This window comes from Centroberyx gerrardi, chromosome 17, assembly GCF_048128805.1.
Source record: "Centroberyx gerrardi isolate f3 chromosome 17, fCenGer3.hap1.cur.20231027, whole genome shotgun sequence".
Taxonomy (NCBI): domain Eukaryota; kingdom Metazoa; phylum Chordata; class Actinopteri; order Beryciformes; family Berycidae; genus Centroberyx; species Centroberyx gerrardi.
This window is the reverse complement of record NC_136013.1, coordinates 20,043,585-20,067,189: the sequence shown is the minus strand read 5'-3', so window position 1 is coordinate 20,067,189 and position 23,605 is coordinate 20,043,585. Positions and strand designations below refer to the sequence as shown.

Below are 23,605 nucleotides of genomic sequence, written 5' to 3'. Positions count from 1 at the left end.
GCGGAGACCGCTATCGGCGGCGACGATCAGATAGTGGCCACATCAGATAAGTTCTCTACCAACGCGAGAGTTAGACAGCATTAAAAGTGGCTCAGACTGGGCTCAGCCCGGTGAAAAATCCCTCTTTTCTCCCCTCGAGATAAGGAGCTCTTAGAGGGTCCCTCTCAGACGGCCGCGTGTTCGGGTGGTGAAAATGTGATTGGATCAGTGTGCTGATAGAGCCGGTGTCAAATAGTGAATTAATTGCAGGATGTGAGAATTTTTTTTTTTTCTTTTTTAGTAGCCTCTGCTTTTGAGGGCTGTGATGTTGCCATGGCAATATTTCTGTGAACTACTGTGGTTTTGATTTTTCCATTTTCCCACCCCTTGTTTCATTTTGTTGGATTGTTTCTCCCTCATTGATTTGTGGCCACTTTTATTCTGTATGTCACTCTTCTTTGGGAGTGCTTTACGTATTGATCTATCTCCTACCTCTCTGTGATAATTGACATAGTATTTGCACACAGAGATATAGCGGTAAATAAAGAGGTGGGTAAAATATGACCTCCTGTCAATGATCATCTAAAGGCAAACAAGCACCGTTCTGAACAAAAATCAATTTTACTTTCAAAAACGCATGGATTTATGCCTTTCTTCCTTAAAATACCCTATTTTCATAGAAGTTACACAGGTTTGATAATACCTACAATTATGTATACTATGAATTTAAATCACAGAGATTTACTTCAATGTGGGTGAACTCTTTTGTCCAAATAAAAAGGTGGGTGAACTGAGTCTTGGTGGGTTTACCCTGCACTATCTTCCACATTACCCAGTATCTCTGCAGTGTACTGCAATAATTAGTTTATATTAATTTATATGTGTGTGTGTGTGTGTGTGTGTGTGTGTGTGTGCAGGGCGAGCTATTACAGGAAGGGTGGACGCGCCATGCTGCCAGTGAAGTGGATGCCACCTGAAGCCTTCATGGAGGGCATCTTCACGTCCAAAACAGACACGTGGTGAGTGTCCCTCCCACCGGCACCCCACCCTCCGCTAATTAAGCAGCCACAGCGAGGATGAAGCTCGCCCTCCCGCCTATATTTCACTCTCTAGACGTCTGCCGTCCCGACCTGCCCTCTCCGTCAATCTCTTTTACCTTCCTCCGTCCTTCCACTCCTTTGCTCCCCTGCCATATGTTGTTTTTTTTACTTCTTCCCTTGTCTCTCCCTCCTTCCTGTCCTCCCCTCTCTTTCTTTAGCGCTTCAGCTCTGATGAAGCTTCTAATTTATGGCTCAATTGTCCTAGGTCTCTCCCTCTCTCTCTCTCTTTCTCTTTGTAACAAATCTCTCTAATCATCATCTCTCTCTCTCTGTCCCGCAGGTCATTTGGGGTTCTGCTGTGGGAGATCTTCTCATTGGGCTACATGCCATATCCAAGCCGCAGCAACCAGGAAGTGCTGGAGTTTGTAACCAATGGCGGAAGGATGGACCCTCCCAAAAACTGCCCCGGGCCAGTGTAAGTGCAGATGCACATGCGTACTCCGGTATATGCATGCACATGCTGCACATAACGGCATGAAAAAGGAAAATTTGATCCCATGAGGTCTAATTAAGCCTCTCCAATACATAAACAAGGAAGGAAAGATGCTCAAATGTATGTGGCACATACATCGTGGCAATTTATTGTCGACACGCAGCCAGTACCACTGTTGGAAAACACAGAAACACATTAATATGGGGCAGGCACACCTTGACTTAAGAGGCTCTGATGATTTCCTGATATTGACACGGATCCGAGTTGTGACCAAAACGAAATCGGAGAAATTTAACAATCGCTGCAGGAGATCACTCTCAGTGCTCTCAGTATGCAAACCACAAGTAACATTTTCTTTCATGTTTGCTTCTCAATTTGGAGGAAGTCCGTGGGGAGCTGATAGGGAGCTTATAAGCCGTTTCCAAATCATAGTGTATTTTTTACTCTGTCTTTCAGATATCCCCTCTCTGGTGAACTCTATTATAAAACCTATACGTGCAGATGCATGCACACACTCACCGCCTCTCCGCCCCTCTATCTCTGTCTCACACACACACACAGATACACACACACACTAAGTTTCCAGCCACATTTTGGCCTCTCTCTGATTTCGCAGCTCACGATGGAACTTTTATCCTTCACATCTCTATTTGACTCCCCTTGGCCACAGCTTTGCAGATTACTTCTCCCTATCGCTTTGCAACCTGCCTCACATTTTCTTTGTGAATGTTTTTCTTCTCTCTTTGAAAAAATAAACACAGCCCCGTGTGGCGCTATTAATCTGAAGTTGTGAAACTGCCTCACAACAGGACACACAGATTGCTAACAGAACAGCAACTTTGGTTTGAATCAGCCCAGCAATTAAAAAATATCTTTGGATTTAACAATTCTTCACTTTATCTGCACTTCCCCCCTTAAGGCAGTCACTCAAACTGGGGGAAGGTTATACTTGAATTCCACCTGAAGCGATCAAAACAACTACTAAATTGTGTTGTTTTTTAAAACGATATTAGAGTTTAGTCTGGCAAATGTTACAGCAGTGGGAGAGATGGTGCTGGTGGGCTTCTGGATTTACCTAGTTCTGTATAAAGTGAGAGAAAAATGTTTTAATTAAGTATGCATTACTTATGCGTGTGTGTATTTCAGGTACCGTATAATGACTCAGAGTTGGCAGCACCAGCCTGAGGACAGGCCGAACTTCTCAACTATCCTGGAGAGGATTGACTACTGCTTACAGGTAGCTGAGCAGAACTCAAATGAACCAGTACTGGTCCCACTAAAAATACAATGATGAAACCTGATCTTTTGACCGTCTATCTCGTTTAGGACCCCGATGTGGTGACCGTGCCGTTGCCTATAGAGTACGGACCCGTCCCGGAGGAGGAGGAGCGTGTACCCATGCGCCCTGACGACCCCTCAGCTCCAACCCTGCTGGTGAACGCGCAGACGCCCGATGGGGAGGGTCCGCCGCCGCCTCCATCCTATCCCACTGAGGAGAACCGGAGAGGCGGGGAGCCCGCTCTCCTGGCTAGCTCACCGTCGGAGGCCAAAGCACCGATGTCGGCCCAGCCCCAGCCCCAGCCGTACCTCCACCAGCACCAGCAGCCCCACCCCCAGACCTCCACCGCCATCACCACCACTAGCACCATCACGTCCACGGCCACCTCCGCGCTCACTGCCAAGGGACCCCACGTCTCCACCCAGCCCGGCTCTGAGGGGGGCCACGTCAACCTGGCCTTCACCCAGGGCCACCCAGCGGAGAAGGACGGCCGCAGCGGGAAGGCGACCAGTCTGTGGAACCCTACTTACGGCTCATGGTTCCTGCAGCAGCAGCAGAGGAAGCAGCAGCAGCAGCAGCAGCAGCAGCAGCAACAACAGCAGCAGCAGCAGAGGCAGGGAGGGGTGGGAGGAGGAGGTGGCAGGGTGCCCGGCGAGGGGCAGGAGCATGTGGGACGGACGGTGGCTGAGGCGGCAGGTGCTCTGGGTCTCCAGCACCAGCACAAGCAGTTCCAGCATCAGCTCAAGCAGCAGCACCAACTGCAGCTGCTCCACCATCAGCAGCAGCAGCAGCAGCAGGGCCTGTGCAGACCCCTGCTCCCCCCACCGCCACCTCCCGCTGCCCAGTCGCCCCTGCTTTTAGATTCAGCCGCCCTGCCCCCGGTTCCCCTCTACAGACTGCGACGCTTCCCCTGCGGGAACATCGGCTACGGCTACCAGGAGCAGGGCCTGCCGCTGGAGGCCGCCCACGGCAACCCTCCGCCTCCCCCGCCGCCTCCGCCGCCGCCGGGCCCCTCCTCCGCCCCCCTCCAGAGGGGGGCCTCCCTTCCCGCCTCGGTGTCCCTGGGCCGCTCGGGCATGGCCGAGGACAGCCGTCCTCTGCTGGTCACCATGGGGACGGTGCAGGACCCCAGGTTGCCCAGGATGGAGGGCCACAACGCCACGGTGCTTTAGCCCAAATGCCTGTACCGCCGGTCTTTTTACAGGCCCTGTCTTGCAGACTGTGTGTACAGGAAGCACAGCACTAAACACTGTGTCAGGACAGAGACCGTTTTACACCACCATTACCTACCGCTCCACTATCTTGGTTTCTTCCCCCAGTTCAGAGAGAACCGGTCTCGCTTAACCAGAGTTGGATCAGTCCAGCAGTCGTTTCCCCATGAGAACCTCAGAGGTGTGTTGAAATCACCAAAAGCACATTAGAGAACTAAAAGACTTTTGGGAGGCAAGCTATGTAGAGTATAGGCTAGTTTTAAGAATAAAAAAAAATGTATTTTTTCAACTCTGGATGGATTATGACCGAGTGAGAATACTAAGAAAGCAGTTGAATGGAGAGATACAGTTTGTCATGACACGGGAGGACTTGGGGAGAACCTTCCATCTGGTATTATGTCTGCCACTTGTTCATTGACTGCCGCGGATGTCAAAAGCAGTCTTTCATGTATGACAATGGAACACTAGAAGGACTCAGATTTCTATATTTTGGCAGATTTAAGACTCTCGATCATATATTTTGGTCAGCAGTTTGACTGTAGCACTTGCTAAGTTCTCTCCAGCTGCCACATGTGTGTTCTACTGCAGATCCTTCACATTGTTCCTTATCCATTTCCTTTTGGATTCCACACCGTGATAAATAAGTTGCTATCAGACTATTTTTCAAGAATATCAAACAATTGGACACTGGATTACCAGAGACATTTTTACTAAAACAAACAAACAAAAAAAAGATTTGGGAAAAAAAAAACAATGTGTTTGTTGATGTTTGCTTGCCTGCTTGTTTATTTATTCATTTGTTTATTTATTATTTGGAAGTGGCTCTATAAATTATTAATGGACATGCTTCTTAAAATCCAAACAAAATTCATTTTACATCAGCTGGTTTTCATTTTGGCTTTTTAAACCGCAGGGAATTGATTTTTAGTTGTTGTTTTTTTATGTGCGAACAAGGAAAATTAAAACAATCCCATGAGTGATCAATTCCTAATATGCCGGATGGTGTGTCATAACACTAACTGATACATCCTAATTAAGGGAAGCGGGTCTGTGCTTTGATGGTGGAGTAGATGGATAAATACAGGGTGTTGGAGAGATATTTGACAAACAATAAAAACTGAGATTTAAGACGAGCCACTCAGCAGCAATCAGGAGTTCAGCTTTCCATTTATCGCTGAGGATTTGTAATAACTTGTGGCCCCTGGAACCATTGAAATTACTGTTCCACAGACTCTTCTATTGTTCAAAAATTCATTCTATTGAAAGAGTGCTTTCAGATGGTGAAGCTGAGGCTTTTCTTTACTTCAGTAACCTTTTATTAATTCATTTCTTTTCTTTTAAAAAAAAAAAACGTCTTTTCCCCCTTTTTGGCTTGATACAGAAACTGAAGTACTGGATATTGCTGAATCGATCTTAACCTTCAAATTGCTATCTCAAAGCACTCAACGTTCCAAAATTTGCATATTTTATCTTTTCTATTATAGGATGACTGTTGTGGAATATAAATGAGTCGGAGTGAAAAGTTTGAATACAAACTGCTTGTGATCCACATGTGAATGAAACCAAGGGACCAGTCTGAGAGTCTCATTCTGCTGAAGTAACCCACACACCCATTGTCACACACATGGTGTTAACACTCGTCTGTGTTTAAAGTCTGCTTTTTACGTTGAACAAGGACACTTACATATATCTATCAAATGACACCATAAGCGCGGCAGTGTTGATATTTAAGAGAATGATGACCATGTGTGTCAGTTTTTGCTGCTTTGCTTGACTGTTTTTGGCAATCGTGTCAGTCCTTCTGCCGTAAAGCGGCGATAAGCTGTCATGTACAGCAGGTCACAGCCGCCTGTCATGACGCTCGCTGACTGATAAAGACAAATGCATTTCTGTAGGCCAAGTCAATGAGCAATTCAAATAACGGCTAAAGAAAAGTATTTTGCTTCCTCTCCAGTACCTGTGTTAAATGCATAATTCTGTGTTCCCTTCACGGCTCATCTCCATCGTTTTGTGTAAAAAGACAAACTGAACTGCACCTGTAAAATGTTGTAATTATAAAGTATTGTACTATGACTCTGGTAAAAGCTGTAATTTGCCCTTCAGATGACATTCGCCAAAATGAATAAATTACTATATAATGACTGTTGAGCGTCTGCCTGCTGTCTACTGCACTGAATTTTGGATTTGGTGCCAAGTAAACCACATTAACCAAGATAGGACTGGTGATTCAATTTTATAGACACAATCATCTCCTAGCGTAAGACGTACAGCAGGTCGTTCATTGTTTTGTACCTTGGCTGCTAACATTAGTAATCTTCTTTATCATCCCCAAGCATCTGTAATACACCCTGTCCCGACAGGAATGGGTTCGATTTGGCTGTTAAATACAAGATCCCTATCAAATAAATGTTATTTGCCATGACTTTATTACTTTTAAAGTTTGATTTTTTTTTATGATTACAGAGACTTGGCTTGGCAGGGTGATTCTGTTCCTCTAATTAAAGCAACCCCCCCTCCCCCCTTCCCCTCTCCCTCCTCTGAATTCACACACACACACACACACACACTTCTACCAACCTAGGCCATCTAGATGAACCTAGTATCTAGCATCTTGCTGTCATTCATACAAAGTATTTTAAATGTTTGCCCCCCTCAAGTGGGAATTTTAAATGTCATTGAAATGTCTTGTGGTTTTAGAATTACTGGTAACCACCCAAGCACAACAATAAGTTAATTCAAGAATTGTCCAAACTGTTGTCTCATGTTAAGCCCAAGTACAACAGCTACTGAATGGGCCGGGAGGAGCTTCGATTCGGTTCGCGTTTTGACAACAAGCTTTAGAAAAGAGGTGAAAACAGCAACACAGCTGGTCTGTGAGTGTGGCTGTTTGTTTATATCATTTTGTCTCAAGGAAATCTCCACATAGCACACATTAGTTTCAGGATACCTACACATATTAAAGGACACACACGGGACCTACTGTAGTCTTCTCGTCTTGCTCTTTATAACATTGAGACTGTGTTGTTGTTTGCAATGCTCTTACCCCACCCCACCCCTGTCTCTCTTTTCAACTCCACGTCTGCTACAAAGTTTTCTGAGGCTTTTACAGCAGCTGCTCTACCATTAACCACTGCAGATTTGCTGTCCTATACTGAGGTATTGAGGATTATTCCCTGTTTAATAGTATGTGCCTTACTGTCCTTGACTCTGTTGCCCCTTACAGGGACAAGAACACAAATTCAAAACAAAACAAAAAAAAACACACACATCCAACAATAAAAAGGCTCAATGACAACACCCGGGCCTTAAAGAGTGTAGGAGGCGTGAATGAAAATGGAGGACATGTAGGCTACAGGTCTTTTTAAACACCTCAGGAGACGATATCAGGGCGGTTAAAGATGCCAGAGAGTTCTTTCCTCACCTTAAGCTTCCCTCCTCCAGGCATGACGAAGCCTCCCCAGAAAACTGTGAAAAGTTTGAAAAAATTTTTATAAAGAAGGTTGAGCAAATAAGGCTCCAGATCATTCCCCCTGGCTGGGTCATATCTGCTCTGCTCTTAGCTCTTTTAAACCCATTTCTCAGAAACTATATCCTGTATGAAGCCCACTACTCCACCTCTTGATGTTATTCCTACAAAATTCCTTAAAGAGGTCTACAGTTGGTTCTGGTATTTTATCAATAATTAATAGCTCTATGGTAACTGACATTTTCCCATTGGCTTGGTGTGGTTCAACCACACCGTAAAAAAACAAATCTAGATCACTTAAAACCGAGCAACTTCAGTCTCCAAACTTGTATTTCCAAGATTTTAGAAAAAGTTGTCTCAACTCAACTATTAGCTTTTACGAGTCAACACAGTCTGAAATCCATTACGGTTTCCGAGCAATGCATAGTACAGAGACTGTCCTCATTCAAGTAACTAACAAACTCCTTTTGCAGCAGATTTGGGTGTCAGTTCCATTTGAATCCTTTTAGATTTCAGTGCAGCCTTCGACACTGCTGACCATGGAATGTTACTTCAACGCCTCAGATCCTGGGTTGATATCAAGGACACAGCACTTAAGTTGTTTGGCTCATATCTATCATTGTACCTAACTCTAATACGTAGTTCTACCTAATTCATACCTAACATTCTCAGTCACTATTGGAAACTCTTCTCCTTTGTCAGCACACATTACCTGCGGAGTTCCTCAAGGCTCGATCTTAGGCCCCATCGTATTTTCTATTAACATGTTCCCCCCTGGCCATATAATCTGTTTGCACAATGTCTCCTTTCATTTCTATGCTGACGACACACAGATATATCGACCATCTCAATGGGCCTCAACTTTTCTTAAATTGTTCTTACTTTTGTTCTTAAGAAACATGCCTAAGCTAAACCAACGTGGGATTCATGAAGCATGCGCAGAGTCTCGATTTTTGCGTATTCCAGGTGTATCTGATGATGAATGCCACTTCTTCCTTAATTGGATGCGCGTGCCTGTTGATGCTGATTAGCATAGGTAGACGCCCTGGCAACTCCATAAAAGGTCTGCTGTCTGAAGGGTCGTGCGCAAATGGAAAGCATTACTGGAGTGGTGGAGAATGACAAACGGACCCAAGAAGAAAAATTCAAACTCTGAAATAGAAGTGTTGTTGTCGGGAGATAAAAAAATATATATACTTTTTAAAAGTGTAAGCGGTGGAGTGACAACAACTGAGAAAGAAAACATGGCAAGAAATTACTGATACTGTCAATGCTGCAACATCAGAAACACACACCTTGAATTAAATTAAAAAGAAACCGTTTGACTTATAGTTAGAATCTAAAAAGCGAGGGCGATAGTCTAACTCCAAATAGATGCAGTTTATTAGCTCCAGGCGGACGGCAGGGCGCTGCCAAAATGTTTGGGGAAATAATATGGAGACTGTGCTGTCAGGTGTCCAGTCATCAGCGGAGTTGGACACTGGTTTAATTCAAGCAGCATCTCCATCTGATGGTAAGCTCAGACTTTAGGCTTTATAATAAAATTGCTGGTTTTGACTGTAGCTCTTGGCAGGAGCTTTCTTCCTGCGGTGTCCAAACTCATCACAGCCTTCCAGCTCAGTATGCTGCGCTCGCTCTGTGGCGGAGCGAGTGCACGTATGATAATTATATGATCTCTGCTGAGGGGTCTGAAGGTTTGTCAGGTGTGTCATTAGCAATGTGGTCAAGGCATAACCTCTATCACCTAGAGACAAACTAGTTAGTCTTGAGACTCTGGTTAATTTAACTTCCATTCAGTCCTATATGCACCGTGCGTCTCCAGCAGCACCTGCTCAAGACGCACGGCACCCTGCTGTTCTGCAGCACCGAGTCGCGGCTCCCTCCTGGACAGCTGGAAACCACATGTAGGAGGTTTAGGTTGGCGTCACAAATTAATTTAATGTTTATGGTGTGTTATTGTTTGCGATTTAAATAGGGAAATGCGTTTGGAGACGGTGCTTTGATGTGCACAGTCTATTGCTCCTGTGGTAGGATAAGATAGAACTTTATTGATCAATAAATAATATAATAATATAATATGATAATATATATACGATACTAATTAATCACTTTAATCACTCATGTTTCCAATTGAATAGAATTGCCTATGAATTTGTTCATATCGGCCTAGCTTTGTTAATATGGCTATTATCACCAGGCTTACAAATGGCCTGAAACACATTTTGTTGTTGATATGAGGTCTGGGACTGCTTTAATAGATTTCCCTTAAAGAATAAGGCATTTTAAGCAGAAACCACTTTATGCGTAATGCCCCACGCATGTTTCCAAACACACGTAGATTTTGATCGTACCAAAGAACAAATTCAGGTAAGAAAAAAAATGATGAATGCCGAAATGTTCGTGGAAACGTTCGTAAGTACACTTTAAGATCAAATCTGATCGTACGCACGTTTCGTGAATGAGGCCCATTGACTCTAACAGCCTCGCCAGTCTCAAAGAATGCCTTGATGACAAAGTGTTTGATGTCATAAAATTGTTTGCAGCTCAATGAAATAAATCAGAAAGTTTTATTTGGCCTCCCAAATATCTTTAACTAGATTCATAATGAACTTTGCACTCAGTCAGCTGCCAGAAATGTGGGTGTAATTTTTGATGCTGGATTAAGTTTTGATGCACAGGTAAAGAGAGTGCTGCAGTCTTGCTTCCTTCAGCTGAGAACCATTCCCAAAACTAAGCCATTTTTATTGTTTAGCAAGTACATACATGCTTTCATTTTGGTTACCCGTTTATTCCTGTTGAAGAATTGATTTTAAGATTTTACTGATCATTTGTAAAGCATGGTTAGGTCTGGCCCCAGGCTGTATCACACATGTGAGCCAGTGCACAGCCTCATATCCTCAGACAGGACCCTCTGGCTGTTTCAAAGGCTTAAGACTAGGGGCAATCGAGCTTTTGCCTTCAGAGCCTAGACTTGCTTTAATGTGATGTCTTTACCCTCACATTGTCTTACTCTGTATTCTTACCTTTTATCTTGTGGTGCCTTGTTTTAACTGTTTTATCTTGTATTTACTTGTTTTATGTTGTATGTTTCACGTTCTTTGATATTTTATCGTTAAGCACTGTATAGTGTGTAAAAAAGTGTATTTGTTTGGAGCCAGCAGCCTTTATCCATCATGTTAAATTGCAGACTAGTGTTTTACTTCATGGTTAGTAAGAGCATTTGTCTCCCATCAGGGTTCAGCTCTACACTCAGAATATCAGGTGCTGATAGTGCAACTAAACACTTACCCACTGAGACACGTCTGAGCTTTGTTTCTGTTTTTGCATTCATCACATTTTTTATACATGTGTTCACACTGCTAATAACAAAGCCATTGTAAAATACAAGGTTTTAGGATTCAAACCGGCAGCGTGGTGCATCACAAGTATCTGTTTATCTCAATAAGCTACATCCAAGGTCAGCCCACCATGCATTTGTCTTCTTATCTTTTTCAGACAACAAAGATCTGTTACCACACAGAATGCAGGGAGGCAGAGGTCAGAATTACGACTTTGTGTTTCCTCAGATTTTGCTCATTCCAATTGAGCTCTCTGCAAGCTGTGTTTCCAGTGCTTTCATCGGGTGATTTACATAAGCGCTCACACCATCGGCAACAAGGACCCAACACAGTGTGATGTTTGGTGGAAGCCAGGGGTTGAATCCTTGACCTTGCACACCTCCATCACCGACCAATTGTACTGAGCTACCTTCAGTTAATGCAACAGATGTCACACATATGGCACATGATGGCTCAAATGTCACAGCTGATGGCGATGATGATGATGAAGATGTCACACTACTGATTAACATATCGGTTGGCAGGTGCAGAGAGCAAATAGTCCGTCAACCATGATAATGAGAGGTGTCCAAATTTACCTGGAGAGGCAGTGCTGATCAGCCAGTACGAGGCAGTCTGGTATTCTTGGCAGTGTTGCAGTGCTCGAGTCCTGGGCTGCATCCCATTCCAAAGGAGCCATCCCTGCACCCTGCACCCTGCACCCAGCACCCAGCGCACTCGGAGACAATTAGACCAACTCTGGAAATCCTTGCAAAGGGCTCATGTTCTGTGCAGCTCTTCTTGTGCTTTTAACTTTTAAGCACAAGAAAAGCTGCAACTGTAACACTTTCTTTGCACTGATAATTGCTAACGCTAGCAGTCAAGTTAGCTGCCTAGCAAATGTTACACCGGTGCCTCTACCAGGCTCCATGCTACAGATATATTTTAATAAACTAAAAGTCTAATCATAATCATAGCATCTGTGTTTCTTGAAATGTCATTATTGCTAGTGGAGAGACTGTTGTTGACACTGACATGAAACAAAACAAAAAATCGAACCAAATTATTTTAAAATTGATCACACGTGTGTTTGTAACACACGTAAACTTATTAAAACACAAGTGTATATAACCTCAATAGAGCAGAGCAGAATAAAAGCATCTAGGAGTTCAGAGTGAAAACAGGGGACAGACTGCTGGCTGCCATGGCAACAAAGAGTTATTGGCAGAGAGGAAAAGGGCTGCGTGATTTTAGCTGTCATCCGCTTCCGAAGGTCTCAGGTGCAAAGCATTTTTTGTCTTCGCTTCTCCCAAAACTACCACGCCATGCACACTTAGGGAATGCTCATTTTGCAGGTGAACGTCATCAGCGGCTGTGTTAACATGCACGGAGCGACCCGGCTATCGGCCATACTGTAGTTACGCCCTTGTTCGGGTTAAACTGTTTACATGCATCTTTGATATCCTGCAACTGAGCATCCCTCTTCCCATGAATAAACCAATTAACAGAATAGAGGCCGATAGAACGGTCTGCCAGCAAGAGAGTATGAGAAGGTTCGGCTGCCTGTCTTTGTCTGAGCAGTAGGTTACTTCTAATGGAGGGGAAATACAGTAATAGTAATATTATATAGTGCTGCTCACTGCCATGTTTTTTGTTGACATCAAAATGTTCCCATAACGGTTTGTGCAGACAGCATAAACCAAAAGCAAAAGGAGTATGATGTTTCTAAGTTACAGTAACCCATTTAATATGAGAGTAAGCCAGGCATCTTAACACCAGAAAGGCCAACAAGCCATCAAATGAAGCGGGTAAACAAACTTGCTTACATGAGTTTGAGAAATCGAGAAATTGAGACGGTACAGAAAGTGCGTCTATGGAGGGATATTTTGAAATCTGAGATATTACTGTTCTGAAACAGGAGAGATGGTTTAAAAATCAAACTGAAGATGAAATCCAGGTGCATTTTTATGAATAAGGTCACAAGGCTTTCATATTTTGCAACTGTGCCACACCCAGAAAGAAGGATGCATCACACACACAAATGCTCAGAAATAAATTAATCGCAGCATCTTTCCATCAGAGAGGCCCCTGCTGCTCAGTTTGTGGTCATTATAATAATATTGACTGTTTTTCCATTGGTACTGTTGTGATGATCAGCATAATAAAAGGCCTACTGATATTCGGATTTAATTTGATCTTGACATTATCGCTAGACCTTTCCTTGAGAAAGGCTGTTTGTCCATGACGAAAGGAGACAGGAGTCCTTTGTGGTGCTCCATTGACTCATCTGAACTTCAAAGTAGAGACACCCACGCGCGTTCCAGATACATATTTTCTCATCTCATTCTCACCTTGGTAGCAGTCTCTTGGTCAGAGTTTGGATGTGCATACACTGCTTCCTTGCTCCTTTTTCTTGGCTGTACTTTAGCCATATTTTTCCTGTTAAGGCTAAAAAAAAAAGTCAGCTCTGTCCGTCCATACTTAAAATATCAGATCTGAGACACATCCATACAAATCTGGTTCCATAAATATACAAACCCAAATCATAAGACAGCAAAAAGATCTGTGCCACATAATGGTTGGAAAATGTGATTTTTGGGTCCGTTTAAATGTCTATTTCTTCCATGATCAAGGCGTAATAGATTGGATCACTCACATCGCCTTCAATGCATAAGCTAAGGGGAAATTATGTGCACATTGTTGCTGCGTTGATTTTTTTTGTGCTCAGGCTGCAGGTCAGCAAACAATGCCACTCCATCAGCAAGGCTTATTCAGGTTTGACTGGGCTGAGCCCCAAGGCATCAGATAGCAAGTGAACAGAAATGTAACCGTTTCAAAGTGCTTTCACTATTTGATTTTTCAGTCCCCAAAGACAACTCTCCCCTGAACTTCTATGAACACTGCAAGAAAGTCATGCAAATCTCTCTCCTTTTATTAGTACACCCACACTAGATAAAGGCACACAGCCAAGGAAGATAGAGAGAGCCATAGAGATAAGTGAAATTAGAATAGAATATTTATTTTGTATTTTACAAATACCGTTTTTTTACACTATGTGTAAAATGCATCAAACCAAAACCCTCACACTAATCGCACACATAAGTCCAAATATTCACATCAGTAATTAATTCAGGAATGAACATAATCTATTACCCACACAAACACAGCACCAAATGACTTTCATACCCATCAGTGCAATTTGAGATCTCTCATACTGTTAATACGATTTGGGATTCCAGATATACCAAAATATGCAAGTATATCTATAGATGGAATTTGACAGCTTGAACATTGTCATAAGTAATGACACAATTTATCACAGAGGTGGCCTTGATACAAATGAGACAAATTTTTCAAGACGAGTCTTTCAAAGAAGAAACTGTTGATAGAAATGTTTCAATCGGAGTTAAGAGATATTTCATCTTACATTTTAAAAACGCTCCCACCTTTCATCTGTTGAAACTGGGGCGGATATTTCAGACAACCTTGGGTTCTGACCACCGGTGCTTTTCAATCACACAGGGCTTGACCAGACAGATCAATGAGAGAAGGGCATTGGAGATTCTAGGGCTACCGTTGTGGTCCACACCCCCTAATTGGACGGTACATGAATGTTTTACTGAGTAGTGGGCCTGTTTTCCACATGCACAATCGATGGCTTGTTCTCTGCTGACGTGCCCAGACTGCTCTAATCAAACAGTAAACTCTACCCTTGAAACTTCTGGATAATCACATATTTCCTGCGTGAAACTGCTTTTATAAAGCTCCCAAAACAATTATGCCACATTCAATCCTGGGCAATTTGGTCTTCAACAAATGGAACAATGCCATACTGTACTGTAGCGCTGTATCCAGTCTGGTGCTGTACTTTATCAAGGGAACCTTTACCATGTGAAATGATAGAACCTGATACATGATACCGCTGCCTGAATGGAATCACAATTAAAAGGGGAAATAACTGTGATTTTTACTGTCCCATAGCACAAAATGACCATAATATATAAGTGAGGGGTTGATGAGGGGCTGTGCCCGAGAACTGGTGCAGGAGGAAACAAGTTCTATTGATGTTGCAATCCGATACGATAAAGGTCATAGATTACTCATCACCCCTTTAATTTACATCGATTCATTTAGTGAACATCAGGATTTGACTCAAGTTCCATCAATTGTTTGTAAGCTATCTGACAACCCTGTACCCTTTCCTCACTCGCTCCAAAGTGCTCATCTTAGTATATGTACCCTTGTACTGGGTATGTTTAGATATATATATATAGATATATATATCTATGTATATATAGAGATATATATAGATATAGATATATATATAGATATATATATAGATATGTATATACTTTAAGTTAGAGAATAGGCTAATATTACTACCCAACTTGGCTGATAAAAATCTCTACTTGATGTGATAAAAATTAGCTTTGGGTATGGAAATACTTTTTAATGTGTGCACATCCATATTATCTGGTTCATCTTCTTGACGCTTGTCATTTCCTCAGTGCAATCAGACCAATAGTAGTGCAGTGCTTTATGTCTTCTGAAGACGTTTTTTCCCACCCTGCCAAACCAAGCTTTAGTCTATGACCCTTCAAAGTGGATTTAATAAAGTGCTTCCTTTGCCTCCTACCTTTTTTCAAAACAAATCTAGTAGTTTAAGTTCAAACAATAAGTGTACATTACTGCAACTCGCACTACTTCTGGAGGAGCACAGAAGACTATAGAAAACTATATGAATGAGAAAATGAAATGAAAAAAAAGAATGAGAAGCTAATACTTAAAACTTTCACTTTGAGTAAATCAAACAAAAACAAACCTCTCAACTTCCCTTAGGTCTGCTGTGCCACAATTCCCGTCCCACCCCACCCCGTTCCCGACAGTCCTCAGCTGTTTTCGTTCACCAAGCGCGCCCCGTTGATGCCGCGGTAGGTGACGCGGCTGGGCCGGACCAGCACGCCGTGTCCCTGGCGGCAGCTGAAGTAGCGCCGGCCGCCCACCGAGCCGTCGTTCTTTCCCTTGGGGCTGCGCAGCTCCAGGCCCAGCCAGAGACCCGGGGCGAAGTCCGCCGTGCCCAGGTAGCGGATGAACGCCATCTCGTTGGCGCTGCTCAACAGGACCTGCATGCCCAGGTGGAGGCGAACCTGGCCGTCCGAGCCGGGCGAGGGGCCGGACCCTGCCGCGGTACCGGGAATCCAGCCGCCGCCGCCTCCACTACCACCGCTCAGGGTGCTCCAGCGCCGACGGTGAGGGTTGGAACGGCTCCTTTTTTTTAGATGAATTGCGGGAACACAGAGAAAAATAAAAGGGCAAAAAAAAAAAAAAAAAAGAGAGATTTACAGGTAAAGGGGTGAGAAGATATACAGTATAAAGGGTAAGTGGGAGATTCATGGGAGGTTGGTGGTGGAGGGATTGATCTTGGATTCCCCGTTCACTCTCATTATAACCACCATCATGCGCTGGCCATTTAACAAAAGCGCCCTTTTGCTGACTAATATCGCCGGTTCTTATCAGTATTGATTCTGCCACTACTGTGGGGGATTAGGATGAAGCTGAAAAGCATTGGGAGGGAGGAAAGTGAGGGCTGTGTGGAAAATGAGGGAGGTAGGGAGAGACAGGGACACACCTGTTAACGGGGCTTTTTCTGCTCGTCTCCTTTGGGGCGGCGATGGCTGAGGATGTGCTGAAACTGCGACGGATCGTCCCTGCGTGACAATCACACGAGTCTTAACGGAGCCAAGTACTCCCACATGAATACCCGCGCAGCCGTGACCGCACAAGCTCTCACAGCATGACACGAATATTACAGACACACATATTTCAAATAACCTATCTCAGCCAAAGCTGGCAGAAGACTCACCACTAAAAGGTCGATTGAGGCGTGATGAAGAGAGCTCCGAGAGGCAATCAACAGATCCATGGATCCTGTGAATGAAAAAAGATGGAAATAACCCAACAATATATTTCTATGCGCATAACCTTTAGGTATCCTTATTGAGATCTTACAACATGAGACAACCTACAGTGCAAAAATGGAAAAATCCACTGACATTTACCCAGGGTTTGCCTCAATCCTAATCATGGCTATTGGAACGGCCATTCTGCAAATTCATTAAATACCGACAGATTTCTGTAACATTTCAGAGTTGAGGGAGATTTGACTGAGCCTGTATTTGACGATGGTGCCTCTTTTGACAATGAGCGCTACAGCAAGAAGCAAAAAAACCTTCATTTCTGCTGCTTGCGGAAGAGCACCTGTCCTGCTTAGTGATGTTTTCTTAAGCCGCTATGTGACTGTGATAATGGTCGAGCTCTGAAAGCCATTACGAGGGAGACAGCCGATGTCGAGAAATGAGCAAAAAGGGAAAAAGTAAATAAATAAATAAATAAAAGGTGTCTTATCTTGTTTGCTAAGGGATGTGAGTGGGGGGGGGGGGGGGGGGGAGAAACAAAAAATAGAGTGTGGGGGGGGGGGCATAAGGAAAGCTGTTTGTTTTCCTAATGGGTCCTGATAGCTGCTGACAGGAGAAGAAAAGGGAAGAAGAAACGAGTCGGTGGATGGAGAGAATGTGAGAGATTCTCCATTAGAGGGAGGCCATGTGCTTGGCTGAGCATACTGTGAGCCCCTGGGTTAATTAGAAAAAAAAAGAGGAGAGGAAGGGACATGAATGAGGGATGGCGAGCAAACACAGGCGCCGTCTTTTCAAAGAGCAGCTTTTATCTCATGGGAGACGTAAAGAGTCGGTCGGGGGAAAAAACAAAACAAAACAACAACAGTAAGACAGTGGGACCGACCGGGAGGGAAAAGAAGAGAGAAAAACTCCCACTGAACAGGTGGTCCGCATCGAGATGGAGAGCAAGTGGCAAAAGACAGTAAACAGACAGAATGTGGAGTGGGTATGAAGGTTGAATACATTAATTCAACCAGCAGCCTCTCGAATCTGAAGAACCTCTCTCTTCCTTTCAACGACATGAATACATTATTTCAAATTAAAACAAAAAAAACTATCATGGCATTCACTCAGTTATGACACACATTAAGCACTCGAGGCAGCGTACTATTAATGCATCACCCAATAAAACAAGGTCAACAGCTTTTATCCACTTGCAGAAAATATCGAGTAACAACAAAACAACAAGGTTTTGTGGCGAATAATGTCTCTTGTTGCTCAGTGGCTTGTGAATATGTATGTCAGACAATGCTTTTCCATATCCCAGGATTAAGAGATCTCCAAAAATAGCCATCTTGGCACTTTATGCAGCTGTTGAGTCAACACTTTGTGTAGTGTGAAAGCCCAATCTAAGCTGAAGAAATAATAAGGCCTCTGGTGGAATTTGCCTTTGTTCGTCGTGTACTATTTTAATAGGTCAACACGGGCGCCATGCGGGAGTGGTTCCAACTTTCTCACCAGATAAGTGAAAAAAGGGCAAAGAGATGTTAACACAGTACAAAGGGTGCAGTGTAAACATAGGTTTAACCCTCTACTGCAGGCCAAGACATCCAAACAATACCACTGAGTTTGTCCCACTCTGTTTAAGTTATACTAAGTACATAATTTGCAAGCTACAGAAAATCCCTTTATCTGAATCTTGGATTAAAGATGCACCAAATGTGTCATTACGCTGTATCAATTGGATTAACATAGAGAAAGTACTGCAATAAGTTATGAAGAAGTTTATATGGGGCAACTCCGCTCACATCCTCTTGAAACCAGATTTTGGTTTGCCATTAGTCAGTGCTGAATAATTTAAAGCTATCAAATCAGTAAATTTCCATTTGTTTTTAACCAAATACACCAGATAACCACAGCAATGTTGGTCTTCCTTATGACAGACCTGAAAAAACTTATTTCACACACAACCAAACCAACTGACACAAACTAATGGTAGGCCAAATCTCATGTGATTAATAGGGAAGCAAGCAGGCAAACTGTAAATTTGTTTAATTAGCTGTTTTACATTAGTGACCAACATACTGTCTTGTCTGACGACACCGACTTCTGAGATAGGGATCCATTACTGCACAGTGCAGTTTTTTTTTTATAAAATCAACAGTACAATATGCACATGCACTGAGTCAGAAATTGATTCAGAAATACTAAAACAAAATGATAGGCTATTGGACATATAGCTACACAGCTGTCTCACTTATAAGGCCTTTCAGGTCTCCTAAGCTCCTACTTCCGAGACTGAAAGTCATAATGCATTTAAATGCTTTGGGTGGGAAATAATAATGAAAGGGGCCCTGTAACAAAAGTAAGTTTTTGGTGGCTGATGTTTATTTTAGAAATAAAGCAGCATAGAGCTACTCTGAGCTGCAGCATGTTCTCCGCCCCCTCAGCGTCACATCTCGCCTACTTGGGTATCATAGAAAACTATTTATCACTTTGTTATTTCAAGTCGAACACATAAATGACCCAAGGTTTTCAACAGCACTTCGTTGTAGGACATGTTTCTACAAAAATTGAGATGCAAGCTATCCACATTACTTCTGGCTGATGATGATGCTTTCTAAATCTTTTTCCGAGCTTTAGTCATGGACGAGAGATTATTATCTAACTGAGATAGATTATCAACGCGTATATAGGGTTAAAGTGGACCAGCCTCAATCAGAAGTAGTCCATCTTCTTCACAAAACACTACTTTAAAATGATTTTTCTTTATGGAAAAATTACGACTCATAATTTCAAAGACTTGGCTTGGTTGTTAGATCACACTCGTGCTACCAGAGAAAATCTTCAGTGGCAATACTTAGTTTAGCTGTGAACACTGTTACACTGGCATTTTCATGCCACAGTGTAAGACCACAAATAGCTATCTTCTAAACTATTGATTGCAAGTGTACAAATCAATAATTTCTTCATCATATTTCATTAATACATGGACAATCGACTCTTCCCTCTGAAAACTAATAAAAAGTAAAGCTAAAAATAAACAAATACTATAAATTTATTATTCAGGAAAGTATAACCCTTTAAAGTAAACACAAATGTCCTATAGCTGACATATTACTTAGTGTACATTTAGGTTGGTACTAAAATACTCATTTAGACAACATCATTGCCAATCACTAAAGAAACTTGTCCACAGCTGAATCTTCTACTGCAGTGCCAGTGACATGAGGAGTGGCAGGAATTCACCTAAGCTGTCAGCCTGACAGAAAGACAATACTCTCCAGATAGATGGCTTAACACAACACGATAGACCTGACGACATTTTGGCCAGCTGAATCATTATGACTGAACTTGCATCAGATCTGTTGCCAGAGACTTCAAACGAGGCTGCTGAGAACTTGCAGCATCTCAGCTGCCTGTTGTTCTATGAATAAAATCTCAGTCTCTCAATCCGGCCATTATTTTCACTGCGCGGGCATACATCTTTTCTAGTTGACATCTGCAGAAAACAAAACAAACCAGTGGCTAAATATATATGTTTATATTGTGAAAACAAGTTATACTTTCTTGTAGACATAACCCAAAGGCAGTCTGGTTGAAGATCTGTGTTTTATGTCTTGTTTGTTGGCTTCAAATCGCCACAGAGATACAATCACAGGATTTCAAACATCTGCAGTCCAACAAGGATCCCTGATAATCTTAGTGACATCAGCAGATGTAAATGTTTCCCCTTCTGGCCAGCATGGAAAACAAAAAAACAAAAAAAAAAAAGAGTTGTATGCATTTAAAATCTATATCAATATATCTATTCACAAACACACATACACACTCACACGGCAAACTTCCCCCCCCCCCCCCCCCCCCCCCCCCGGGGGCCCCCCCTCCAATTCTCTCACATTCTATGCCCTCTTGTGAAATTACTGCCTGGTATGCATCCTCACCCATTATTTTTAACCTTAACAAATGATATATACATATTCATTATCCATAATCCATATTTATTATCAGGGACCACGGTGTCTGGCTCATTACTAGGTGCCACATTAAATCTAAGAGACATGCTGGGAAAGGCCCCGGGCTTCACGTTGGACAACTCTGACTCTCGTTAATCACCAATATAGAGGGGGACTGTTTGCCGTACAGAGGGCAAAATCAAATATGTCAACGCTCCCACAAATGACACTGTCAAAGAAGCTCATTAGTGCCATCAGATGTATTGATGAGGGCAATGAAACGCCACCTCCAGCCATGTTCTCCAGATGTGGTGCAGGTTTCCCGAGCACATTGAATTTTTCAAAAAATCTGCTTTGAACCTGGAAGAATTCATTAAGGACACTTGTTTGACAAATCTGTTTTTGTTTCTTTGGGTGACCACTGGCAAAAACAAGAAAAAAGACCATAATCATGTGATGAATACGCTACCTTAAAAGGGGCTGCACTCACCTCTGAACACGTGACGGAGGGGCAAAGACGCCGTGTTTAGGCGGGCAGCTGAAGTACCTCACCCCTCCCACTGATCCGTCATTCTTACCGCTGGGCTTGTCCAGCTCGATGCCCAACCAGAGACCTGGACAGACAGAGAGACAGACCTGAAGTCAAACAGACTGCCAAAAAGACACCGTTGACAGACCACTGCTTGCAGCTAGTGGGACCCACTGGTTTTAATATGGCATGTTACCAATGCTAAGAAGCATTTTAGTTCAATCAGGGAAACTCAGGGAACCAAAATGAGTGAACATGAGATGAATGAGACTTGGCGGGAGCACCGCGGCTGGACCGGGAATTGACTTCTTGGGACACTGGCAGTAGTGGGGAGGTGGAGAGACTGAACAGCAAGAGGCATGCTTTTAAGATGTGGACTAATTAGCCACAGCTGATTAGTGATTGCGAGCTGGTGTGTGAGTGCAAGTCTCCCTGGTCTCCCTGGTAGAACCATTATGACTAAATTACTGATAGAGGCTTTGCAATTGTGTCAGAAATCTCCTAGCTCCCACGGCAGGCACCATCTTTTATGTCCATTGGAGAACTGGCCGTGTACTAATGTAGCAGATAAATACATAACAACTGACCTAGGTAAAGGAATACACCTGAAAAATACATACAAGTCATGGGTGTGGATCCATACAGTAATACTACAGGTAGAAGTAGTTTACTACATTAAATTTAGTTTACTATGATATTATAAACTGTCTTGTATTAAGCTGCAGCTTCTATTCCACTCTGAGTTGTAGTTTGAGAAGAGTCAGCTCAGTTAACCTAAACAAACAGATGGTTTTTGACTTTATTAGCTAGCAAACTAGTCAGCAAGCTAACTTTACAAAGCAACTAATGTTAATGTTAATATGCAACTGGTAGCCACTACAAAGTACTTGCCATGCAATGTTGGCTACTGTGGAAATCAGATGTGTTAACAAGACGATGATAGTTAGCTGACTAGATGCTACCGGTATCTATCTAACTAACAAGCTGATATTATCTAAACACAAAATTGGTCAGATGTATCTGTGAAATGATCAATCTTCAGTTCAGAAACTAACAATGTCTATTTAATACTGTTGAGACAGCCAAGCCATAAGCTTAGAAATGCAATCAGCTGTTCATTGGATGAACCGTTGTTACTAAGAGCTATAGACTTCCAACATGGCTGCCAGAGGGCACCTTACATCACCTGAAGGCTCTCTGTATAGAACGTTTTCTGCCTTGTGAAGAAATAGATTGGTAGTAATACACTAAAATTGAGGTTTTGTGGAAATGGTTCATTGAAGTAGTGTGTTCATATTAACAGTAATAAAATACTAAAGACTGAAATGTTTCAGCAGAGCTTTTGGTCTTTCCCTGCGGCATTTGGTCTTTAGCCTGCAAAGAAATATCTCTCAGTATAGCACTCCCTCTTATGTAGTCCTTAAATATATAACATTGTTTAGCATTTTCAGATACACATATATTTCCCTTTAAAATGACATGAGATTCTACTGTTAAGAATGGAAATTGAGTCTTTCTCCTCTATAGTCATTTGAAGATACCTTACATTTGCCACACGAGGATACAGACACAATTTGTAAAAGAAAAGAATTTAAAAAAGAAAAGAAAAGAACATTTATAGTGGTGTGTTCACCTTGAACAAAAAAGGCAAGAGAGGAGAACTGCTTTTGGGATAGAGCAGCGTCCTCAGTGCACAGAGGCTGAAGTAACGCGGCTTAGCTTGCACTGATTTAAGAGAATCAAAGGGGACTTAAGACTGAAATCCCTAAAAACATGATCTTCAGGTGTGTGAGATACATTTGTACAGATTCATACATGACTGACGCCTGGTCAGAACTACAGACTAAATATTCATGAACACTGAGCTGCTTTCTGTTTGGCTTTCAATGGCTTTTGCTCGGTAGCCACTTAAAATATGGTCACTTCCTCATATCTCATCTTATTTTTCCACAGTATTTGCTGTCTAACTCCAGGGCTGCCACTGTAATAATTGGTGACTTTGAGTATGCGATGTAGCCCATGCAAGTCCAAATGGAAGAGCTTCATGAATCCTATAATTTTCTCCACGTGTGATTTGTTTTACAGTGACGATATTGCACAGAAATTTAACACAATTATGCATTTCTCCATGTAGAAAGAATAGAGTGAGTTGGGGAGTTTTCTTTTTGGGCAGAGCTGTAGCAACCAGGGACAAGGTTTTCAACATTCAGATGTTACTTGCCTATCATTGACCCCCTGATCATTTATCCATGCATGCCACTCCTATTACCTTAGACAGAACGCACTCAGCATTTGTGAAAATAAAATCTCTCCCAGTACTAAAAAAACAGAATAAAGGCTCTCGGATGCATGATGTCATCAAGACATAACCTGAACCAAAAATACACCCATATGCCTGTAAAATAAAGACACAAAGTCAGTCTTGTATTCACTGTTAAAGA

The 23,605-nt window shown here is 42.7% G+C and overlaps 2 protein-coding genes across 4 annotated transcripts in view; one reads left to right on the top strand and one right to left on the bottom strand.

Moving 5' to 3' along the window:
* Nucleotides 1-5,317, top strand: part of alk (ALK receptor tyrosine kinase) — a 197,952-nt gene extending 192,635 nt beyond the window's left edge. The window contains exons 25-28 of the mRNA XM_078289347.1: nt 897-998; nt 1,360-1,494; nt 2,659-2,749; nt 2,839-5,317. Of these exons, the coding sequence (XP_078145473.1) occupies nt 897-998; nt 1,360-1,494; nt 2,659-2,749; nt 2,839-3,963 (1,453 nt within the window). The 3' untranslated portion in view covers nt 3,964-5,317. The remainder of the gene's footprint in view (nt 1-896; nt 999-1,359; nt 1,495-2,658; nt 2,750-2,838) is intronic.
* Nucleotides 5,318-15,669: 10,352 nt separating this feature from the next.
* LOC139921255 (CAP-Gly domain-containing linker protein 4) overlaps nt 15,670-23,605 on the bottom strand; it is a 31,173-nt gene continuing 23,237 nt past the window's right edge. For 2 of the 3 annotated variants that reach the window (XM_078289680.1, XM_078289681.1), the window contains exons 12-15: nt 21,126-21,249; nt 16,649-16,713; nt 16,415-16,514; nt 15,670-16,053 (exon numbers count right to left, since the gene is read on the bottom strand). In XM_078289680.1, coding sequence (XP_078145806.1) covers nt 15,675-16,053; nt 16,415-16,514; nt 16,649-16,713; nt 21,126-21,249 — 668 coding nt within the window. In that variant the 3' untranslated portion in view covers nt 15,670-15,674. The remainder of the gene's footprint in view (nt 16,054-16,414; nt 16,515-16,648; nt 16,714-21,125; nt 21,250-23,605) is intronic. The other variant, XM_071911451.2, reaches the window with a different exon arrangement.